General features: G+C 36.6%; 2 protein-coding genes across 4 annotated transcripts; one reads left to right on the top strand and one right to left on the bottom strand.

Moving 5' to 3' along the window:
* The first annotated feature begins 382 nt into the window (after positions 1-382).
* idh3a (isocitrate dehydrogenase (NAD(+)) 3 catalytic subunit alpha) lies at positions 383-11,617 on the top strand. Of its 2 annotated transcripts, XM_082159037.1 has the most exons (12): positions 478-519; positions 961-1,020; positions 2,643-2,705; positions 3,992-4,075; positions 6,270-6,384; positions 6,460-6,647; positions 8,832-8,965; positions 9,110-9,212; positions 10,713-10,777; positions 10,870-10,954; positions 11,038-11,190; positions 11,289-11,617. In XM_082159037.1, exons 1-12 carry the CDS (start codon positions 493-495, stop codon positions 11,370-11,372), a joined length of 1,161 nt encoding a protein of 386 aa, XP_082015163.1. In that variant the 5' UTR covers positions 478-492; the 3' UTR covers positions 11,373-11,617. The 2 variants fall into 2 exon arrangements, with proteins under 2 accessions (XP_082015164.1, XP_082015163.1); XM_082159038.1 differs by lacking the exon at positions 961-1,020 and having other exon boundaries at positions 383-519.
* Positions 11,618-11,806: 189 nt separating this feature from the next.
* acsbg1 (acyl-CoA synthetase bubblegum family member 1) lies at positions 11,807-20,337 on the bottom strand. 2 transcript variants are annotated; one of them, XM_082159035.1, is made up of 15 exons: positions 20,179-20,337; positions 18,460-18,564; positions 17,653-17,717; positions 17,254-17,525; positions 17,029-17,117; positions 15,122-15,242; positions 14,958-15,038; positions 14,724-14,873; positions 14,457-14,633; positions 13,695-13,873; positions 13,363-13,596; positions 13,051-13,268; positions 12,797-12,936; positions 12,468-12,714; positions 11,807-12,326 (listed from the first exon to the last, which is right to left on the bottom strand). In XM_082159035.1, the coding sequence occupies exons 2-15, from the start codon at positions 18,519-18,521 to the stop codon at positions 12,250-12,252; spliced, it is 2,112 nt and encodes a 703-aa protein (XP_082015161.1). In that variant the 5' UTR covers positions 18,522-18,564; positions 20,179-20,337; the 3' UTR covers positions 11,807-12,249. The 2 variants fall into 2 exon arrangements, with proteins under 2 accessions (XP_082015161.1, XP_082015162.1); XM_082159036.1 differs by lacking the exon at positions 18,460-18,564.
* Between the last annotated feature and the right edge of the window lie 1,471 nt (positions 20,338-21,808).

Raw genomic sequence — 21,808 nt, 5'->3', positions numbered from 1 at the left:
CTCTCTCTCTCTCTCTCTCTCTATATATATATATATATAATATAAACTGGGGTTTTCAAACCAAGGGGCCGCAATTAAGGGAGTGATCCACAAATATCACTCTGTGCTTAGAGAAACAAGGTGTAATTTTTGTATATATATATATATATATAAATCTTTTTAATTAAAAAACAAAACAAAAAAACAATGCATGATGAGTAGAAAAACATAATAATATAGCCTAACTTAATAAAATAATATAAAATAAATAAAATACATATACAAATAATTTGGTATTTATGCATGCAAATATATTGCTACAAATTAAGGCTCTTGCACCAGGATGGTCATATTTTGCGGTCCATGGCATCTAAAAGATTGAAAACCCCTGCCGCAAGGTAAAGCATAATAGTCTAGGTAAAATCTGGCAACCCGAGATACTCATAGCGGAGGATGAGACACCGGATAGCTGCATTGAGTTAGTAGTAGTCGCAAGATCACGATTAGCACAGGATGGCTGGAAACGCGTGGAGGTCAACGGTAAGGACTCTATTATGTGACAAACCTCAGATTATAGCAGTCCGTGTGCGGTTATGCCTGATATGACTGTACTATGCATGCAAGTATATACTTACCGTACGCTGAAAAAACAACGTTGCGTTGCATTAGAGATGCCACAGCGGCCCTGTACTGCATGCCCTTCACACAGGCACTTACATGTTTAACACATTTAACAGCTCCCAGTCAACTCATATACTAGTCTTTTAACACATATGAGTGATGAGTGTAAGAGAAGTTAAGAGAATAAGACGATGCGTTTTGAATCACGCCCGAGTCAAACGCCACAGATGTTCAACACCACTGCAGTCATCCCTCATCCACACATTACTGTGTTTAATAGCCCAAAGAGTAAATCAACTCGGCTAGTAAGACAGCAAGGTCAGGTTGTGGTAATTTAAAACGACATTCTTGCCTTTTCAGCTCCTAAAACTTCTCGAGAGATTCGGCGTGCGGATAAGTGACGCGAGCGGGACTCCGGAAGTAAGACGCGCATCTCAGTTCAGTCAGTTAGCTTTAACGCGTTAGCTTGCAGTGGGTTATTATAGTCATTAAAGATGGCAAATCTGACTTGGACATTAAAATAGTCACGGTGAGATAGTTTATAAATGAGCTTAGCTGATTTACATCAGCAAAGAGATCCTTTAACGCCAACTCTCTAACCAACCACCAGCTGGTGGATGAAGGTCACCTCGACATGTTGGCTTCATGAGTCCAGTAACAAGAGCTGACTGATGTCACGACTTCATTTATAAGTTTCCCTTATTAACTTAATTTTATAGTTCTTCTTGAACATACAATCATGGATATAAGTGATGATACGGACATGACAAGCATGCAGAAGAACCGTTTAGTGTCCTTCAGAAAGACTGGTGTTTAACATACAATTATGGCTTCTAATGTAGTTTAGATTCATATTACTAATATTAGAAGGATGAAATATAAAATAGCTGTGCATATGGTGGGAGACATTAGCTCTATAAATCATCATAATGAATCATTATTTCCACAGATGGCTCTAAATGTGTGCAAACTTAAGCCACATATTTAAAATGTATGAATGTTATTGCAAAATATGAAACACATTCTGGCATCTTAAAGAAAAAAAAGAATACTACTAACTTACTAACGTTTCTCAAAACGAACTACTTTTCTTACCTGGTAAGAAGTCACCTGAGGTGGCAAAAACGTACTATTGTCTTCATTTTGAATCTCTATATATTGTTTTATAATGAGCAATATTTGTATTTTGTAAGGGGGGTAGTTACACCAAAAATGAAAATTTTGTCATCAATTACTCACCCTCATGTTTTCCTCATCTTCGAAACACAAATTAAGATATTTTTTATAAAATCTGAGAGATTTCTGTCCCTCCAAATGAAATGACATTAATTCATTTTTGAGTGCCTTTCTGAATTAAAAATCATTTTGATATTTTTTTTGTGGGAAATGTCCAAATACCTTTTGGTTCACCGTTTTATGGCATCGCTCTCTCACAGTACACTGCTTTCTCAAAAAAAAAATCCTAGTAATGTCCCGATCAGATATGCTGTCTTTTTGTGAGGGGGTTATTTAAAAATAAAAAAAACTTGTCATTTGTGTTTGATCATCAGTGACCAGTAGCGTTAAAGTTTTAGGCTGATTTAAACTGAATGTTCATACTTGAAATGTTGACCATGCAGATTTGTGAAACTACACCCCTCATTTTACACCAGGGATGAGTAATAACTAACACCTAATCACGTAGATAATTGGCAAAGATTTGCATTGGTTTAATCTTTTGGCTTCAGGATGGTCCCTGGTGTAATTCACCTTCTACATGCTTGTCGCCTTAATTGGACTTGCTGCATTTTCTGTTCAACAAAACACTTAAAGTTTGCATGCAGAGTTAATGGGATCAGATTAAGTCTGGCTCAGTCTAATTAACTGCTTAAGCTACTGTGTTTTGCAGTGAGCATCAGCCATAGTGGCAGTCGCATTAAACGCAGCGCTTTTTAAAATCGCATGGCCAATAGAATGTTTGGGCTTTGTGTGTTGGGTAGTGTCTGCTTGATTGATCTTCCAGTGTTATTGATCTGTTTGTACCTTTGAAATCGCCTCTGCAGGTGTCCCGTGTAATAGGAGCCATAAAGACTCAGACCCCACAGCCCAGAACCTTCTCTAGAGGGGTAAGTTGAATTTAACTCTCGCTGCTGTACCATAATTTGTGATTACACAGTTACAAATTAACTCAACTATAATGGATAACACTAACAAATCTGTAGTATTTTTGAAGATGTACCATGGTAATCCCCAAAATAAAAATTCTGGCATCTTATACTCACCCTCAAGTTGTTCCAAACCTGTATGATTTTTTGGTTCTGCTGAACACAAAGAAAGTTAGTTTGAAGAATATGGGTGATCAAACAGTTGTGGGGCATCATTGACTTTCATAGTATGGAGAGAAAAAAATATTATGGAAATCAAATGTTCTTCAAGTAACGCTAATAGAATATTCTGTCAAAGTTATCTAGTCTTTTATAATGTTCTCAGGCAAACGTCATTTATAACATCGTCCATGAGTTTTTTTCTGAAACGTTTTACTACTACGTATTTCAGAATATTAGGAGAACATTTGAAAGTAACATTTCAATAATGTTTGAAGAATGAAAATGGAATGTTTTTCTAACGTTCACAGAACCAAGAACATTTTTTTTTCTAAAAACTGGAAGTTTTTATATTCAGAAATAACTTTTATATAACTTAATTGGAACGTTAGCAAAACGTTCTTCGAACATATTTTTCTTAGCTGGGAATGATGCATATGAATGTAGTTTGTGGTCTAGTTTGGTTGGTATAATGTACATGCTCACTTTTCTTTATCATGAACGGAATTTCAAAACTTAATGTAGTTTAAGTACATCAATTGCTCCAAACCAGTTTTTTAAATAAGTTTTAATATGTTAAAACTATTAGGAAAATGGATTTTGATATCAGAAATTTAGAGTCAATTATATAGTGACCTTAAGTATAGAAATAGTAAAATTTTCGAAATAATCATCAATATAATAAACGGGATGGTAAATGGTCAGTTTTACATATCCAAAAGGCAAGTACTTGGAAAAGCTTAATGCTCAGCTTTGGGGTAAGCATGAATCATCAAACATTCATTTTGCAGCCTGCAGAAAATATGTACAGTAGTTGTGCAAGTTACACACAAAGGCGTTGGCTTTTTGGCACTAGCAACCGTATTCAAAACACATGCTGCAAAATAATTTGAGTTATTAAAAGTTGTTCTGGAGACATTAGTTATAGGAGCCTATAGTTCAAACTTGATGAACTTTAGTACTTTTGTAGTGAGAAACTCAAATATATGTAGAAGCCTCAGAAAAATAATGCCAGATTGTGATACTTGTGAATAATTTTCCAATTTCCGATTATTTTATTTATATATTGTTGTGCTTTATTTTGACAGATTCAAACTGTAACGTTAATTCCTGGAGATGGAATCGGTCCGGAGATCTCCACTGCAGTAATGAAGATATTTGAAGCAGCAAAGGTACGGATCTGTTGTTTTACTCTTCGGGAATTCAGCTTAGGCTGCAAGTTGCAACAAGTGCATTGAGTGACTATTATACTTTTAACCCCTTTTGTGCACTGCTTTCAGTCTTAGAAGAGAATTCAGCACATTTGTGTAAATATTTGCCCACAACTTGAATAGTGCAGTTGTATTTAAAGTCACCATGAATTCAAAATGGATAATTCTTGTTTTTTTTTTATGGAATATTGTTGGATTTATTTTAAATGATTTATCCGTGCACATCATTATTATTTTTTTACTTCGTGTGCCCTTGTAATCTTTAACCAAAATAACTTCCCCTCCCTCTTGCAGCGACATCTAGTCAAGTCAAGTCACCTTTATTTATATAGCGCTTTTTACAATACAGATTGTACAGTGAAAACAGGGAAATAATGCAACAATGTTTGTTTTGGCTGTAAAGCAGCTCTTGAATAAAATAGTGTCATAGTCCAGCTTAAGTTAGTTCAGTGATGGTTCATTTCTGTTATAAAGAAGTTATTAATTTAGTCAATTTATATATAGCAGCTCTGGAGAAAACAGTGATGTCATCGTCCAGCTCAGTTCAGTTCTCATACAATGGTGTCAATGCAGGCAGATCAATAATATTGTTGAATGTTAAGTGTCCCCAACTAAGCAAGCCTGAGGCGACAGTGGCCAATGAACCCAAAACTCCATCAGGTGACAGAATGAAGAAAAAAACCTTGGGAGAAACCAGGCTCAGTCGGGGCCAGTTCTCCTCTGGCCAACGAACGAACAGTTTATGATTATGATTCAGGCAGCATTATAGGTCAGAAGTCAATTGGATTGGAACATTCAGAATATTTAATGCAGTTCCATCAGGTTGAAGATCAGATTCATAATGGCGATATGGAAACGGGTTTGTTGAGGATCTGTGCCACCGGCTGTCGTGATGATGAGGCCTTCACAGGGGAGAGTCTAGTTGACACAATCTCTGCTGACACTTCAGGGCTGCGTTGTGGTCGAGTCTAGGCGCAGGTCCATAATCTGATCTGGATACGGCCCGGATCCGGCTGACTACGGTAACCTCGGGATAAACAGAGAGAGTAATGTTGGCGTAGATTCCATTCTTCTTAAAGGAACACTCCACCGTTTTTTGAAATAGGGCTTATTCACCTTCTTTCCCACAATTAGATAGGTGGGCAAATGCATTTTTGTCTCAGTGCATGCATTGTTTTAGTTTGACAGGGTCGGCGTGAGCTTAGCTTAGCATAATGAATGGAATCCTTTGTTGCCAGCTAGCATGTCCTGAATAAAAGTGATAAAAAAAAATAAAAAACCCTACCTAATTACTTCTTGTGGCCTGCGTATTCACAACAAGTACAAATAGCGATGCAGATTAACACTAGGCGATTTCCTAGGCAGATATTGACTTATATATTAAGGACTATATTAGGGGGAAGCACAGGCGAAGCACTGCTACTTGGGCGTGATATCTCTGCGCCCAAGTAGCAGTGCTTCGCCTGTGCTTCCCCCTAATATAGTCCCAAGTCAAAATCTGCATAGGAAATCGCCTAGTGTTAATCTGCATCGCTATTTGTACTCGTTGTGAATACGCAGGCCACAAGAAGTAATTAGGTGGGGTTTTTTTTTTTTACATCACTTTTACTCAGGACATGCTAGCTGGCAACAAAGGATTCCATTCATTATGCTAAGCTAAGATAGCGCCAACCCTGTCAAACTAAAACAATGCATGCACTGAGACAAAAATGCATTTGCCCACCTATCTAAATGTAGGAAAGAAGGTGAATAAGCCCTATTTCAAAAAACGGTGGAGTGTTCCTTTAAGTACATCGGGTGTTATAGGAAGTGTTCCCGGTTCCGGCTGACCTAGTTTATGCAGACTAACAATCATTTAACTAATTTGAATCATACAAATCGATAATGTGTTATATGTATGCCAGGTTAAAGAGATGAGCTTTTAGTCTAGATTTAAACTGACAGAGTGTGTCTGAGGGCAGGACAACCTGTCACTCACATGAGATCGACCAATAGCAAACCAGAACCATCCAATCAATTACCGATGGACAAAATCTAATTTTCTTTTTCGAGAAGCCATTTCACTCGGATATGTCACAATAGGGAAGAAAAGACAATCGCAATCTTAGTTTCATGCCAACTTTAAAGCTACATTGTCACCTTTTTTCTCAATCAGGCCCCTATTCAGTGGGAAGAGAGAAACGTCACCGCCATCCAAGGTCCTGGAGGCAAATGGATGATCCCTTCTGAGGCTAAAGAGTCGATGGACAAAAACAAAATTGGATTAAAAGGTAAACTTGTCGACTCTCTCAAATCAGTCGAATCAGTGTTAACGAAACTCACAGTCAATTTCGATTATATTTCAGGCCCCCTGAAAACGCCAATTGCTGCCGGACACCCGTCCATGAACCTGCTGCTAAGGAAGACCTTCGACCTGTATGCCAATGTGCGTCCTTGTGTGTCCATCGAGGGCTATAAGACGCCTTACACCGATGTGGATCTGGTCACCATCAGAGAAAACACAGAAGGAGAGTACAGTGGGATTGAACACGTGGTATGTATGTGCGCCCATCTGTATTTAAAACTATTTAATCAGTAATTCAACCAAACCAGAACTAGTTGTTCTTATTCTTTTGATTTCTGCTGCAGAGATCTGCAGTTGCAGGAAAAAGTATATGAATACTTGGGCCTTTTACGTGGATTTATGTTTTATTTAAAAGGTCAGATCCAAATCTGATTTCCAATTAAGTCACACCAATAGGCATTATCTGCGTCTGAATTTGCATACTATATAGTAGGAACTACATTTGGTTTTGAAACTTGCTTTGTGACCGTTAAAGTACGTTCTATATAGTATGAATGAAATTCAGATGTACCACATCCGTCATGTAGTCACTGTCATGTGACCTTTGGTGTCAATTGCATCGCTTCACTGCCATTCACAAATCCTCTCCTGTGGCCTCATGGGATAGTAAAGTGTCCATTGAATGCACACTTCAGATTCTAGAAGTAGTTAGGACTGGTTCACACATAACAGGTTTTTTGAGACTCAGTGGAATGAAAAAAACCCCCACAAAGGTCTAGAGATGTTTTTATTTTTTTTAGTTGAACTACTTTTAACTTGAGTGCCACATTTGAAGAACTTTGCATCATGAGCAAAAGACTTGAGACTTATTTTGGACCATTCATCATTACTGAACTGATTCAGTTTAGCAGTATTCCTGATATTTGGTGTGAATCGCTGTCTTACGGTCATTCCAAAGCGTTTCAGTCAGGTTGACATCAGGATATGGGGTTCATGTACTTTTTCCTGCAACTATATATACATTTATACCCCTTTAGTTCTTTAGGCCTAGTATACAACAATAGGATGACATTTGACCTTTGGGGTCCTGATTGGCTCCCTTCACAAATGTCAAAGGTCATGCTATTGTCATCTAATGCTATCTTAACCAGTTTTTCGCGCAGTGCTAGCGGGAATTCACTGGGCAAAGCTCATATTTCAATGCCGTTTATTCTTTAGGTAGGTGCCACACGGTTGCTATAAATCTGTTGTCTCTGGTCCCACTCCATAGTGTGTCAAAGCGTTACGTGAAATGACCTTCAGGTCGTCACATTCCATTCATGCGATCTTCCCTTTGTCTGTTCACGTTATTCAAAGTTTAAACATGTACACTACCATTCAAGAGTTTGGGGTCAGTGCAATTTTTCTTTTGGATGAAATAAATTGATTTATTTTGTAAGGATGAATTAAAATTAAATTGATCAAAAGTGACGGTAAATACTTTAATAATTGAACTTTCTGGTCATTAAATAAATGTATCATGGTTTACACCAAAATATTAAAGGGATAGTTCACCCTAAAATGAAAATTAAGTCATCTTGTACTCACCCTGGTATTGTTCTAATGCCATATGCCCTTCTTTCTTTTATGGACCACAAAAGGAGAATTAAAAAAATATATAATAATGTCCCAATTGCACTCGTCCATATAATGGCAGTGAATAGCGAGAAGCATCAAGCTTTTTAAAAGAAGACGCAAAAATATCACTGAATGATCCCAAGCATCACGTGCTGTATATTTGTTTGGTTCGCACACACCCTTAATTTTCATTATAGGGTGAACTATGTTTTCATCATTGATGATAATAAGAAATGTTTCTTGAGCAGCAAATTAGCATATCAGAATGATTTCTGAAAGATCATGTGACTGAAGACTGGAATAATGATGCTGAAAATTCAGCTTTGGTCACCGGAATAAGTTACATTTTAAAAACATCTAAAAAGTTATTTTAAAATTTAAATATTTTACAATATTTTTTATACTTTTTTTTACTGTATTTTTGATCAAATAAATGCAGACTTGAGCATAAGAGACTTACACCAACCCCAAACATTTGAACAGTAGTCTAATTTTAAAAATCACTTTTCTTGAATTTTCTCAAAACCCCTAAACTTTTGAATGGTAATGTATATGATGTGGTTGTGTACATAAAACCTTGAGTTGCCTTATAGATCAAGTCCATTGAATGAAACTTGTTGTGCAAAACTCTTTAAATCTTTGTATAGCAGTACACCAATAGTTTGTTTAGCAGTCATCATATCTTGCCCCTTTGTATGAACTAACCTGACTCTGTTTTTTAAAACCTAAACTTGGTTTTGTCAAGATAAAGTGGTTTGAACAAAATCAGCTGTGGTTACCACAATATTAAATGTGCTCTATTTTCACCTGAATCAGATTGTGGATGGAGTTGTGCAGAGTATTAAACTGATCACAGAGGATGCCAGCAGACGCATCGCAGAGTATGCATTTGAGTACGCCAGAAATAACCAGAGAGCCAGCGTCACGGCTGTTCACAAAGCCAACATCATGTGAGTTTCACCTCGACTAGAAATCACACAGTTTTTTTACTGGATTTTTACTAAAATTAGTTTTTTTTTACTGGTGACAAATGTCTTATTGGATGTAAAATAATTTTAATATATAAAGATGCTGAATTCAGTGATGTCTTCTAGGCGAATGTCTGACGGTCTGTTTCTGCGGAAGTGCAGAGAGGTCGCTGAGAATTTCAAGGATGTGAAATTCACAGAGATGTATCTGGATACAGTCTGTCTCAATGTATGTATACAAGACAACTTCTTTCATTAGGCCTTTTCTACTCATCTTGCAACTGTGAAATGCTTTTGATGTGCTTATTTTAATATATATATATATATATATATTAGGGGTGTGTGGTTCTCGATAAAATAAAATCGAACCATACCGTTCGGCACACACTTGCACCGCGGTTCATCTTAAATCTGACGACGCATCTATAATATGGTTTATCGAAAATAACAATGCGTAAAACAGACAGACAAAGTTCTGCTAATGCATGTTTCTGTCAATGGATACACATTCTGGGTTCCCAATACATTACAACAGCGATGACCAAAAAAAAAAACGTCGACAACTTTGGGCCATTTTACATTTTTCATAGTTAACATATGACGCAAGTTGCTAAGGCAACATTTCTAATTTCATTCAATTTAAGTTTTTCAATTTAAATTTTTTCATCTAATATTAAAATGGGAACGTTTTTCAAGTTTAAAGGTGCTGGAAGTTTTTGATTGTACTAAAGCATAAAAATACCATATGTTTGCAGTTTTTTAGGAAACGTGCTGAGTTCACATACTCGTTTTTCTGAGGGAAAAAAAAACTGCTACAGCCAGTTATTCTACTTTGAAATGTGCGTTCCGTGTCGGAATGTCTGTTTTTGTTTTGGTCTTTACCATACCGCACGTTGCCAATTTACCCAATAGTATTTCGCCACCACAGGTTGCCAGTTGGCGGAAGCATATTACAGCCATGGAAGCCAGCGAACAAACTGGGTCAGAGATCGCAGATTCTACCCTGACCTAAAAAGTCTCAGCACCCATCTAAAAATCTCTATGAATGGTAGCATATTAAAATGCGATATCAACTCATCATAAATCAACTCATCAAACAGTGTAAGGCTCATTGCTGTCCATTGTCAATTGGCTCGTTCCTGTCGTTCCCTAGCTGTCAATCTTACATGCTGCACCTTTAAGCACTCAGTGTAGTGACCCAGAAGCAGTGTTGGATCAGTTACTCTACAAAAATTAAATAATTACTAGCTACTAATTACATCTTCGACAGTGTAATTAGATTACTGTACTAATTACTCTCTCTAAAAAAGTATTGCATTGCTTATAACTCATTACTTTCTAAATCCCAAATCAACCTCGACCAGTTGAACAATACAAGGATAGACATGAAACTGCTCTTTTTAATTCTTTTAAATAAATATAAAATTACATAAATTATTCTTGACTTGACCAAAGTATTAAAAGGGAGAAGGTTACATTAAAAACATACATTTTAACATAAGACTTTAAATTTTAGGGCTAAATACACTATTGTTTTATATAGAATTATTCTAAATTTTATAAAGTATTTAATGCTATTACATCAGAAGTAACTAAGTATATTAAAGAAGGGAAAATAAATTAAATTACAGTAATTAATTACTTGGTTATACATTACACACAACACTGTCCAGTAGTCACTGTATTTTCATCAAATCATTAAGATCTTTGCATTGTGATTGTTCACTAGATGGTGCAAGATCCCTCTCAGTTTGATGTGCTGGTAATGCCTAATCTATATGGCGACATCTTGAGGTGAGTCGGTATAAAGCATCATTTAATAATATTAAACGCGATATGATTATCTTTAGACTGCAACTCTCACCAGCCTTTGATTTGTCTTTCAGTGATCTGTGTGCTGGATTGATTGGAGGCCTTGGAGTCACTCCCAGCGGGAACATCGGAGCCAATGGTGTTGCCATATTTGAATCGGTATGTGTTGGATGCTGCAATATCTTTACAATGGAGTGATCAATTAGTATCATTCCATTTATAATAATTCTTGTGTGTGTTAGGTACACGGAACTGCCCCTGATATCGCAGGCAAAGATCTGGCAAACCCTACCGCCCTTTTGCTGAGTGCCGTCATGATGCTGCGTCACATGGGACTGCACAGTTACGCTAAAAAGATTGAGACCTCCTGCTACGACACCATACGGGACAAAAAGGTAGGATCAATTATTAGTGATCTTTGGGATTGAATATGAATTTCCACCATCAAGACAGATCTTGATACTTACATCTGTGACCTGTTTTTATATTCCAGCTTCTGACCAAAGACCTTGGCGGAAACTCTAAGTGCTCAGAGTTCACCGATGACATCTGCCGAAGAGTTAAAGACATGGAATGAGGCTTTTCTAAATGTCTATGTTTGGATCTCATGCCTAAAGAACTGACAGTCAAAAAAACATGAAATTAATCTTCGTATCATTCTGATATCTGCGCACAATTCTACTAAGTGTCTGCATTTTTGTTTCTCCAGAACCGCAAAGCACTGTCTTAAATTCTTGTTCTACGGTGACTGTATTTGTGAGCTGTTTTAATCTGTCAAAAAGGAACTACATAATCTAAGATAAACCGTATTTATTGACTGGACATTTTCTCTGGTTTAATATTGCCTTTCTGTCAAATGACAGGAATAATCTTGTCCAAGTATTAGGGGCTGAAATACATAATTTTTTTTGTCTTTAAATTGTGTTAAATCCGTAAAAAAAAAGAGTGAATAGATGTTTCACATTTTTATGCTTGAGCTTTTACATCAGCAATGAACTTTGCATTATGGTTAACAATTAATATAGTTCAAACAGCTGTTGACCTTTGCTGTGTCAATTGTGAAATGACTGTACCATCAAGACATGACTGTGGTCGGAATATATACTGTACGTCTATTTTTTTGGGGCAAATCAGCCTATGTCTTTATTTTTACAGAGCACTTTTATACGATCATTATAACACTGCATAAAGATGAGAGCATTGCCATATACAGTATATCCACAGAGCAAGCAAATTTTATTTTTAAGATCTAATAAAACATACAGGAATATTAAACATCATATAACATCAAACTAACACTAAGACAATTAACAGTATGTTTAAAAATAATAAAAGAATCGGAGTAAATTATGTTATGTAAATTATGTAAATTAAAAAAAAAACATGTTTCCGCAATCTGTCTTGGCAAAAAGCAAAAGTATCTTTGATAGCGATACAGCCAGTCTGGAGGTCTTCTATTCTCTGTAAAAACTCTGTATTTCACTGTGATACTTCTGCAACACCACTGGGCGACGTAGTTTCATTGTAGGGCCTGAAAAGAAATGTGTATTCTATTATCTTTTGGAATGAACAGTCGTGCAGGTTCAATACAAGTTAAGATCCAGATACATTCCTCCACCCAGTTTATAAAAAGAAGCATTGGACATCTATAGGGAGGTATTTCGGCACTCACCTAGTTCTCCTCCAACAATTGAGAAATCTTTCCCTAATATGGTCCACTTTTGTATGCGTTGTGCGTTTGAGGTTGCTTTTGAATTGACCTGTGCTATACCCTCTTCAATGGACTGGTACACTAGCTTGTCTTTTCCTCCAATGATGTCCGACACTTTTGTCGCTCGGCTACCAAGTCGCTGACAGTATTCCACAGCCTCCAAGCTAAGAATGTCTGTAGGCTCTGTGGTCTCTGGATTGATTGTGCACTATCCAAGGAAAGGAAGAACAGAATAACCTAAATGATTTAAGAGTTGTTGGAGCCAGAACTTTTCTTAAAGCATAGTTTACCTTTAGCGTTAGCAGTATGGACAGAAATTTCCTTTTGTCTCCGATTAGCATAGCATTGCTGATGATTGGCAACTCCTGTTTCACTGCATCCTCTATGGGAAGAGGGGGAACGTTTTCTCCTCCGGCAGTGATAATGAGCTCTGAAAGGAAAGAGATTGAATGGAAATGCCCTTTAAAGCTAACCTAAATCCAATTATACAGTACCATCAAAGCTAGTAAAAAAAATGTGTAGGGTTAAAAATAGCATCCTTTACCTTTTATTCTTCCGGTAATGTAAAGAAAGCCATCTTCATCTACCTTTCCCAAGTCTCCAGAGTGGAGCCATCCATCTTCATCCAAAGCCTCCTTTGTTTTATGCTCTAGGTTGAGGAAGCCCATGAAGACATTCCGGCCCCAAAAACACACTTCTCCAATTCCGTCAGCATCTATGTTTACTAGTTTGTATCTGCAGCCTGGAACCACCTTACCACAGCTAGAAGAGTTCAAGGAAACGTTACACAGTGAACTTGATTATTGACCTTCAAGTTAAAATTATTCAACCTGTAAATTGAGGAAAGAGGGCTTGCCTTGAGAAGCGGAACACATTTGGTCCAGACATAAAGTGGGGTCCTGAGCTTTCACTCATCCCGTAAGCTTCATACAGTCGAATGTTGAGACCGAGGAAGAACTGAAGGGTTTCTTTTCCAATAGGCGCAGCTCCCGAAAAGAATTTCACACAACTGGAGAAGCCCAGCTCGGCACGAAGCTTTTGTAAGACCAAGCTGTCAGCGAGAGTGAAGAGGAATGACTTCTCCTCATCCCTGATTTGAAGACAATGATCATAAAAACATAAAGGTCCACATAACATGAATGTAACATACAGACAATGATATACAGTACTTTAAAGTTATTTATGTACTTGGTAAGCCTTTGATTAGCCTCCAGACTAACAGACATGGCCCATGTCACCAGTTTCCTTTTCATGTATCCACACTGTGATATGCCTTCTTTGATCTTTTCCATAATTTTCTCCCAAACACGAGGAACGCCCATGTGGGCCGTAGGGTTTACCTCTCGAAGCGTGTCTACCAAACTCCCCTAATGGGAAAGATAAAACAAGTGAGCAATGTAGAATAGACTTTAATCCTTTATTTGACAGTGTGGCAGTAGTCCAGTCTCAAGTCCAAGACCATATTTTCATGACGGACTCGGCCTTCACTTGGACTCAACCCTCTTCAGGTGTCTGTCTTGACCTGGGGTCAGTTGCATAAACTTAGCCACTATGTTAAGACTGTCTTAAGAACTCATTTGGCCAACTAGAAATTAGTCAAAAGGTAATCTAATCTGTCTTACTTTTCTGATTCAAATTAGACCGATCTACCTTTTTACCAGTCTTGAAGAAAAAAATTAGATTACTAACTTTCAAGACAAGTCTAAGCAGTTTATACAACCGGCCCCTGGACTCGAATGAGCTAGTCTAAATTACAACACTGATATTTGATGATAACACCAGTTACAGGATCTAAAGCAAAAGTTCCACCTTCCAGTAGAGTGTGCAAAATTAATAGAAACTTCAGGGTAGGTGTGCTGGATCTAAACTCTGCAGGAAAGTGGCCCTCCAGGAGCAGTACCGGACACCCCAATCTAAAGCTAATCAAGAGTCCTGATTTTGAGCAATTACCTTTAGAGCATCTGGCTGAGCAAAGAAAACCTGCTCCCCCCACTGGATCCCTGTCCAGAGATCGTAGATTTGAGCAGCAATATGGCTGAGAGGAAGGTAGCTGACCAGATACTCTTGCCTGACTTCAGCTGACTGAATATCTCCAGCCTTGCTTGCATGATGGGCTGTCCATGTGATCTATTGGAGTCCAGAATTCAAAATTGTCAGTAATCTACAACACAACATTGCCACTATATTGTGAATGTTATTTTTTTCATAGCTGCTTACGTTGTCATGGCTTAACATCACTCCTTTCGGTGATCCGGTTGTTCCAGATGTGTAAATAAGTACGCAGCACTGATTGGCTTTCTGGATACTGATGACTTCATCTAGTTCTTGATCAGAGATTTCCAGTCCTAGTCCCATGAACTCTTCCCACTGTCCAAAGACAAGCAGTCACCGTAAGTCTTTGGCTAAAAAAAAAAGTAAACTCAGACAGGTCTCTGTTTATCCAACACTCACTGAATAGAGATTGGGCATCTTCTCCTTCAAAGATCCAGAATACTGTACTATGGCTTTTAAATGTGGCAGCGTATCCCTTACCTAACATTAAAAATGGATTAATCAGTTTGTTCATTGATTATCAGAAGGTCCAGGTTGAGAAAATAAAGTACATCAAATTTTACCTGTAAAATCTTATCCAGCTGCTTTTGATTTTCCACAACAATGACATTGGCTCTTGAGTCATTAGCGACAAAGAGGCAGGCATCAGGTGAGTTTGTGGTATAGATCCCTGTCATTATTCCCCTAGCATAAACAAAAAAATAGATGTGAGGGCAGGGATTCTAGCCCTAAAATTGCTATTTATTTAGTTCGCTTCAGTTTGCATTTGATATTTATAGGCCCCTGTAAGAGTTTGGCCAATGTGTAAATGGGCTTTTCATGTTTTATATTGATAAGACAACCCAGGGTAATTTTTAATAATCCTGGGTTATCTTGTTCCATGTTTCACAGGAAGTTCATTTACATGCACTTTTAGATATCAGTCAGACTAAAGCTGCATCCGAAAGCTAAAGCAGCTGACTAGTTTCCTCGCTGCCCTATCAGGCAATGACTTTGCAAGCAGCGTTTGCGCACAAAGGTACCTCACGTAACTGATTTCGGACCAACTTCAGAGGCAGCATAACGCTTTAATGATCCACAGCAAGATAGAGAGAGCTTTGGTAAAGGCTAAGTGAATATTTAATTACTACAATACTGATTTCTCGCTAGAAATTACATCAAAAGTGAAAAAGATTGGTCAGAAACGTATTTACACATCTAACCACCAAATGCAACTTTCAGACTCCATCTTTATTTTTTTGATTAAAGGGTTAGTTCACCCAAAAATGAAAATTCTTTCATCATTTACTCGTGTTGTTCCAAACCCGTAAGACTTTCGTTCATCTTCGGAACATAAATGAATATATTTTTATGCTAAATATTTGATGATAAAGTTCATAAAGAGATCGTAAAAATAATCCATATGAATTGAGCTGTTTAGTACAAATTTTCTTAAGAGACATGATCGCTTTATATGATGAACAAATTGAGTTTAGCCTTGCATGCTTGACGCACAAGAACAAACCTCATTGGTTGTTGTGGAAGCTCAAACACGAGAATGAACCTCATTGGTTCTTGCACGGAAGCAAGCATGCTTGAGCTTCCGTTTACCATAACTGATGTGTGCGTTGATGTATTTAAAGCAATCGTGTCTCTTTGGAAAATTTGGACTAAACCACTCAATTCATATGAATTAGTTTTATGATCTCTTTATGAACTTTTTGAACTGTCCAAAGTGGTAGTTGCGTAGACTGTCAATGGAGGGACAGAAATCTCTCAGATTGCATTTAAAATATCTTTATTTGTGTTCTGAAGATGAATGAAAGTCTTGAAACGACATGAGGGTGAGTAATTAATGACATTATTTAAATTTTGGGGTGAACTATCCCTTTAACTGTCACAGAATGGAATGCACAGGATGGTGGGATATCAGTGAAGGATATATATATGCTGCCTTGTTGCTCAAGAGACAGTAAGTGAAGCTAACATTGGATTCGGACGTGCCTTGATGCCTTCCTACCTTGGAAGGCAGCATTTTTTAGCTTTCGGATGCAGTCAAAAACTAAATAATTTCAAAATCATTACTTTTTAAAATGCCATGTAAACGCTTTAGTTAGCTGGTTTTTGTGAATTTGGACTAACAGACCTAGATAATGAAATTGTAGCTTGACCTGTATACAATTGTATAATCGTGAAACAGTTGGCCTCTGAATTGTGCCCATGACACAAAAGACAAAAGGTGATGCACAGCGTGTATTTAATTATTTAAATATTTGATTTAAGCATTGTGTCATGTATACTTGGACACTGTAAATTAACACTGTAGTCTGACTACGCAAAAACCAGCTGTACCTTGATTATGCACATATAAACACACTTAAAGTTCAAGTGTTTGGCAGTACAATTTGGGTTTGTACTACCAAAACTTACACCAAAACTTACAAGTATGAAATTTTAGGCATAATGTAAACAACCTACAGGTATTTCTCACCCTGCAAACACAGTTCCAACAGCAGCGATAAACCACTCTGCAGAGTTAAATCCCAGGATGGCTACACTGTGGAACCGCTCCAGACCAAGCTAGGAGAATTGTCAAATATCACTGTATTATATCTAATCCATAAATCCCATGCATATGACTTAAGAGAATGAGCTGTGCAAATAAACTTTGTAACATAAACATGAAATTAGTGTTTAAAAAACTTTCCAAGATCACCTTTAGAAAGCTTTTGGCGGCCATTCGACTGAGGTGATAATATTCCGAAAAGGTCACTTTTTCCCATTTGTTTCCTCTTTTGGTTGCCAAAGCAGTCAGCTTCCCATACTTCTGAACTGAGTTGGTAAACATCTGATGTACAGTGATGGGCTGTTCTGGGCAAAGTTCATCTATTCTCAGCTGAACTGATCCACTGGCTTCTGTAGTCCATAGGGATTGGGCTGGGGCCAATTCCGCACCTGCCAGAACCTTCTCAACGCTCTTTTTCTCTGCTGCATTGAATAGGAGATAATCACAGTTCAATGACTAAAAATCTGATGATGTGATTGAACGGTCAGAACATAATCCTGATATCAAAACTCTGACAATGATAAACAAAATAAGAGTTAATCTACTTACACAAACCTTCGCCAACATCCTGCTCCAAAAGGTCTGTCATGGGCCCTGAAGGTGAACAGTCTGAGCTGAAATGCAGAGTGCTGGCCTGTTAGATAGCAGTGGACTCTGGCTCTCCCTGCGGACAGACCCGGCTCTTTCCGTACCCATGAATCACATGGCGCAACTGCTCAACGGCATTGTAAGCCCCCACAATGATGGGTTTTGGTTACTAAGTCCTAAAGCCCCTGCAGCTTTGTTGGCAGACAGGAACTCACAAAATGTGTGAGAAACTAGTTCCCATCAGTCATAGAAACTACTGGTTTCTTTTTCAGTTCAATTCTTGACGTAACAGCCACAAGTAAGAGGGCACATTAGGTTGCTTTAAAACTGGCATCCCTGCAAAATGACCGGCTTGATGCTCTTTATAAACGAGTGCTAGAACTGGCAGCTGAGGTGATTTCATTTCCGCTGCGCTTTTTGATTTAGAGTGTTTGGTGAAAAGCACAAACACCAAGAGATTTTTCCGAGTAGTGTTCCGCCAAACTCTTTTTAAATGAGACATTTTGCATGTTATTCTTACCTATGGCAACTGTAGCTAAAGATAACTTCACACAAATTCTAAAGAAACTAAAAGTGTCTCATTGTTAAAGGAATATTCAAATTTTGCTTCTTTAAAAAACAAAAAGAAACAAATGCATTGGTATTTGATTAATTTTGATTCACGTAAAATGAATCAAATATCAATCCATAAGATGGAAATTCAACAGGATGAAGCCATAATTAATGCAAGGTAATTCAACAGATCTTATTATATATTCATTCACATACCTGTTTCCAAGCTGGTTATTGGCGGGATCAGTTTGCTGGTGTGTTTGAGTGCTGGTGCTCATGCTGACTACAGGACTGAGATGAACTACTCAAAATCTCTCCGTTCTTGGCATAATGAGGACAGAATGAATAGCTCCATGAGGCAGTGTCACAATTCTCCATGTGAAAAACTTCAGCTAGTATATGTTGAGTTTCTAGGAAATGTTTTGAAGTTCTTTGAAAGTTGGCAAAAGTCTGTTCAGTGTGAAATGTCTTTAGGTGAAAACACTTAATGCATATTAATGGGTTTTGGGGGCTTTTATATGCAAATGTATTACAGTCCATTGAATTTTAATAAAACAGCCCACTCAACTGAGTATATATTAAGTTATTCTAAGATATCTTAATCAAAATTAATTTACTATTACAAATGTGATATTGATTACATTTTTGTATTTCAATTTTTATTTTAGTTTCATCACCTTTAGGTAAAGAGAGAAAGAGTCATATTTTTCTCTTCTGTGAATTTCTAATAGCCTAACACAAATATGTCTTCTATCATTGGACCTTACTATATATAGCTTATACTGCATCTGTTTGTGATTTGTTGTGTTCCAAACACCAAATACTTTATTTTCAAATCCTTTCTGTTTAGTGCAACAAAGCATACAAGTTTAAATGTATGGGCCAAGGACAGATAAGAGTGTCCATGATAAGAAAAGGATAAATCAATCAAAAAATCGAGTTTTAAATATATGTCAAGTTCTTAGAAATGTACTCTTTGTATTCATATTAATGTGATTTTGAAAAACAATTTTCAAGAAACATTTCTATTGAATGTCTATAAAATGTCATGTGTTTCCATCAAGGAAAGAGTAATGATATTTCTTTCATTATTTACCCCTTTAATACATGTTCTCAAGTTTTAAATTATATTCTTCAAAGTAATGGTATTTTAAGTAAGTCACACCACATGACATTTTTTAACCTGAACTAATGTTGTCTTGTCATAAAAAGGTTAAAAATTTGACTTGCATGAGGATCTTCAGAGGTCTTTGCTATAATATAATTTCCCATTTTATGTTTGTTTTATGCATTTTGTATTTTTTAAATATTAATAAGCAGTGAAGTAGTTTTATTAAAATTGTATTACAATAAATAATTATTCTTAAAATTATTATTATTATATTCTAAGAAATAACAAGAAATAATAATAACATTAAGCCAAATTACTTCGTTTTTCTTTGCTTTGATTTCATACTTTTAAATGAGGATTTTGTTCTTAAGCAAAACCCCCAGTGTTAAATGAACATTGCCAGTGCTAATTTAACACGGTGATATCAGGATCATTGATCCAGATAAACATTTATTTTTACTTTGTATCCAATTATCTGTTTACTTGCATTGTTAATATATATTCTGAAAAGTAGGCTATAGTAATATAGGCCTATATATATATAATAAAATAAGAAGAGCGTTATGTTATTGATTAGGTACAAGCTTAATGACACCTATTGAGGTCATGTTAACCGATCAAAAGTCCACAGCTTGTCAAACCACATTTAATTTTGTATGAAGTTTAGCCTACTAAAAAAAAACATTTTTTTTTCTAACCGTGTTGGGATATGTAAAATTCATGCTATATGATAATATTCGTTACCATAAGCAGAAAAAGTAAATAGTAGGCTAACATTGTTTTTAGTATTAGTGTTTTCTCTCATGAAATGAAAGTGTCTTTACCTGTAATAAGTGGTTCACAAGCTGCACTGCAACACTTGGTGATGAACTAAACCCTCTTCACTGCTGGTAAAGGATAGGACGCTTTTGTAGGTTTTAATAGATTATAGGTAAACATCCACTTTATCTGCTCTCTGGTTTGTTCTCGTTCTGAGGTATCCTTTAGTACTAGTGAGGGAAATCGCTACAAATGATTCAGAGGGCGAGTGATCGATCCCATCCCAGTGATTCATACTGAATCACAAACCCTTTTGACCTATTCATGCAAAAGGAGCGAATCAAAGGAGTGAATAGTTTGCTAACCGGCCATCACTGGCATGCACGCATGCGTACATATACATTCATTCATAGATACAGTTATTTGTTTAGTTATTACAGCTTATTAATTGGCTTTTTTTAGGCTCCAAAGAGCTTTCCTCTCGCTTGTAACGTTAAAGAGTCGACTTCTCTAAGCTACCGAGTAGCTATTGTGGCCATCTGGTGGTCAAATATAGTCGCTGGTTTCACATCTGAAAACAAAACAAATGAAAACATCAATTCATTTTAATCATGCCCTTGTTATTTCAAAAGCATCATAGGCTTCATTAACACTAGAGAAAAATAATTATAGACATTATTTTTAATTTGTTTAAAATAATGTCTGCCCTCCAGAGTTTAAAAGTATAGTTTCAAAAATAAGGCTAATTATCTATTTAGATGTAGGCTAATGAATGCAATCTTCAGAGAAGTATAGTCATTTAACCAACACTTATAATGTTCATTTACAAATAGGTAGGCCACCTACTGTTCATAATGCATTGCCTAATGTTTTTTATTTATTTATTATTATCTATTAGTAAATGTAGAATAACATTATCTAAGATTAATGGAATGGAAGATCTAAAGATCTAAGTATTATTAGGCTAATTGTTGTGTTATGTACTTTAGGAAGGTCTTGTCATAAGCTTTCACTGCACCAGATGTCATGTTTCACCCCTAGTTGTCTCATTACACCTGCTTTTAAATGACAACCCAGCCTGTGAGCATGTTACTATTGTTGAGTTCTAACTTAAACATCTTTATACTTAAACTTAAATATGAAAACTACAGATTGTAAGCTTTCAAATGATATATAGTTTGTCAATATTACTTTAGGTTTTTACTAAGATATTATTGTTTTAAATATATAATAGCAAACGTCCCACCTGTGGGATGGTGTCCCAGTTTTTTTTTTTTTTTTTTTCACTAGCAGGGAACTTTATGCAGGACATGTTTAGTCCCTTATCTTTGTGATATGTTTTGTTTGAGTTTTGATCACAGGATAGATTTGAATGTTTGAAAGACTGTGGCGACTGTGCTGTGTGTGATGTATCCTATGCAATATAAGATCAAATCAATTTGATTCGACCTTCGCCTGTGTGTGTGCGCATTTAATATCTCTAACGAAATATCTCACTATACGAAACTAAAGAATTTTCGTATAGTGAGATTGAGAGATCATAAAGTCCTGTAGTTCTCGGCGATGATTTTTTGTTGTTGTTGAAAACTTCGTTAACACTTAAAGCCTGGGATATTCCTTCCGCCTATTAAGTGAAGGAAATGTGAGAGAACTGTTTCTCCTCTCTGGCGATGACTTTAAAATCTACTCCAATCA

The sequence above is a fragment of the Leuciscus leuciscus genome, assembly GCF_965113295.1.
Source record: "Leuciscus leuciscus genome assembly, chromosome: 25".
Lineage (NCBI taxonomy): Eukaryota > Metazoa > Chordata > Actinopteri > Cypriniformes > Leuciscidae > Leuciscus > Leuciscus leuciscus.
Note: the sequence above shows the minus strand (reverse complement) of the source record. Positions and strands in the feature narration are given on the sequence as shown.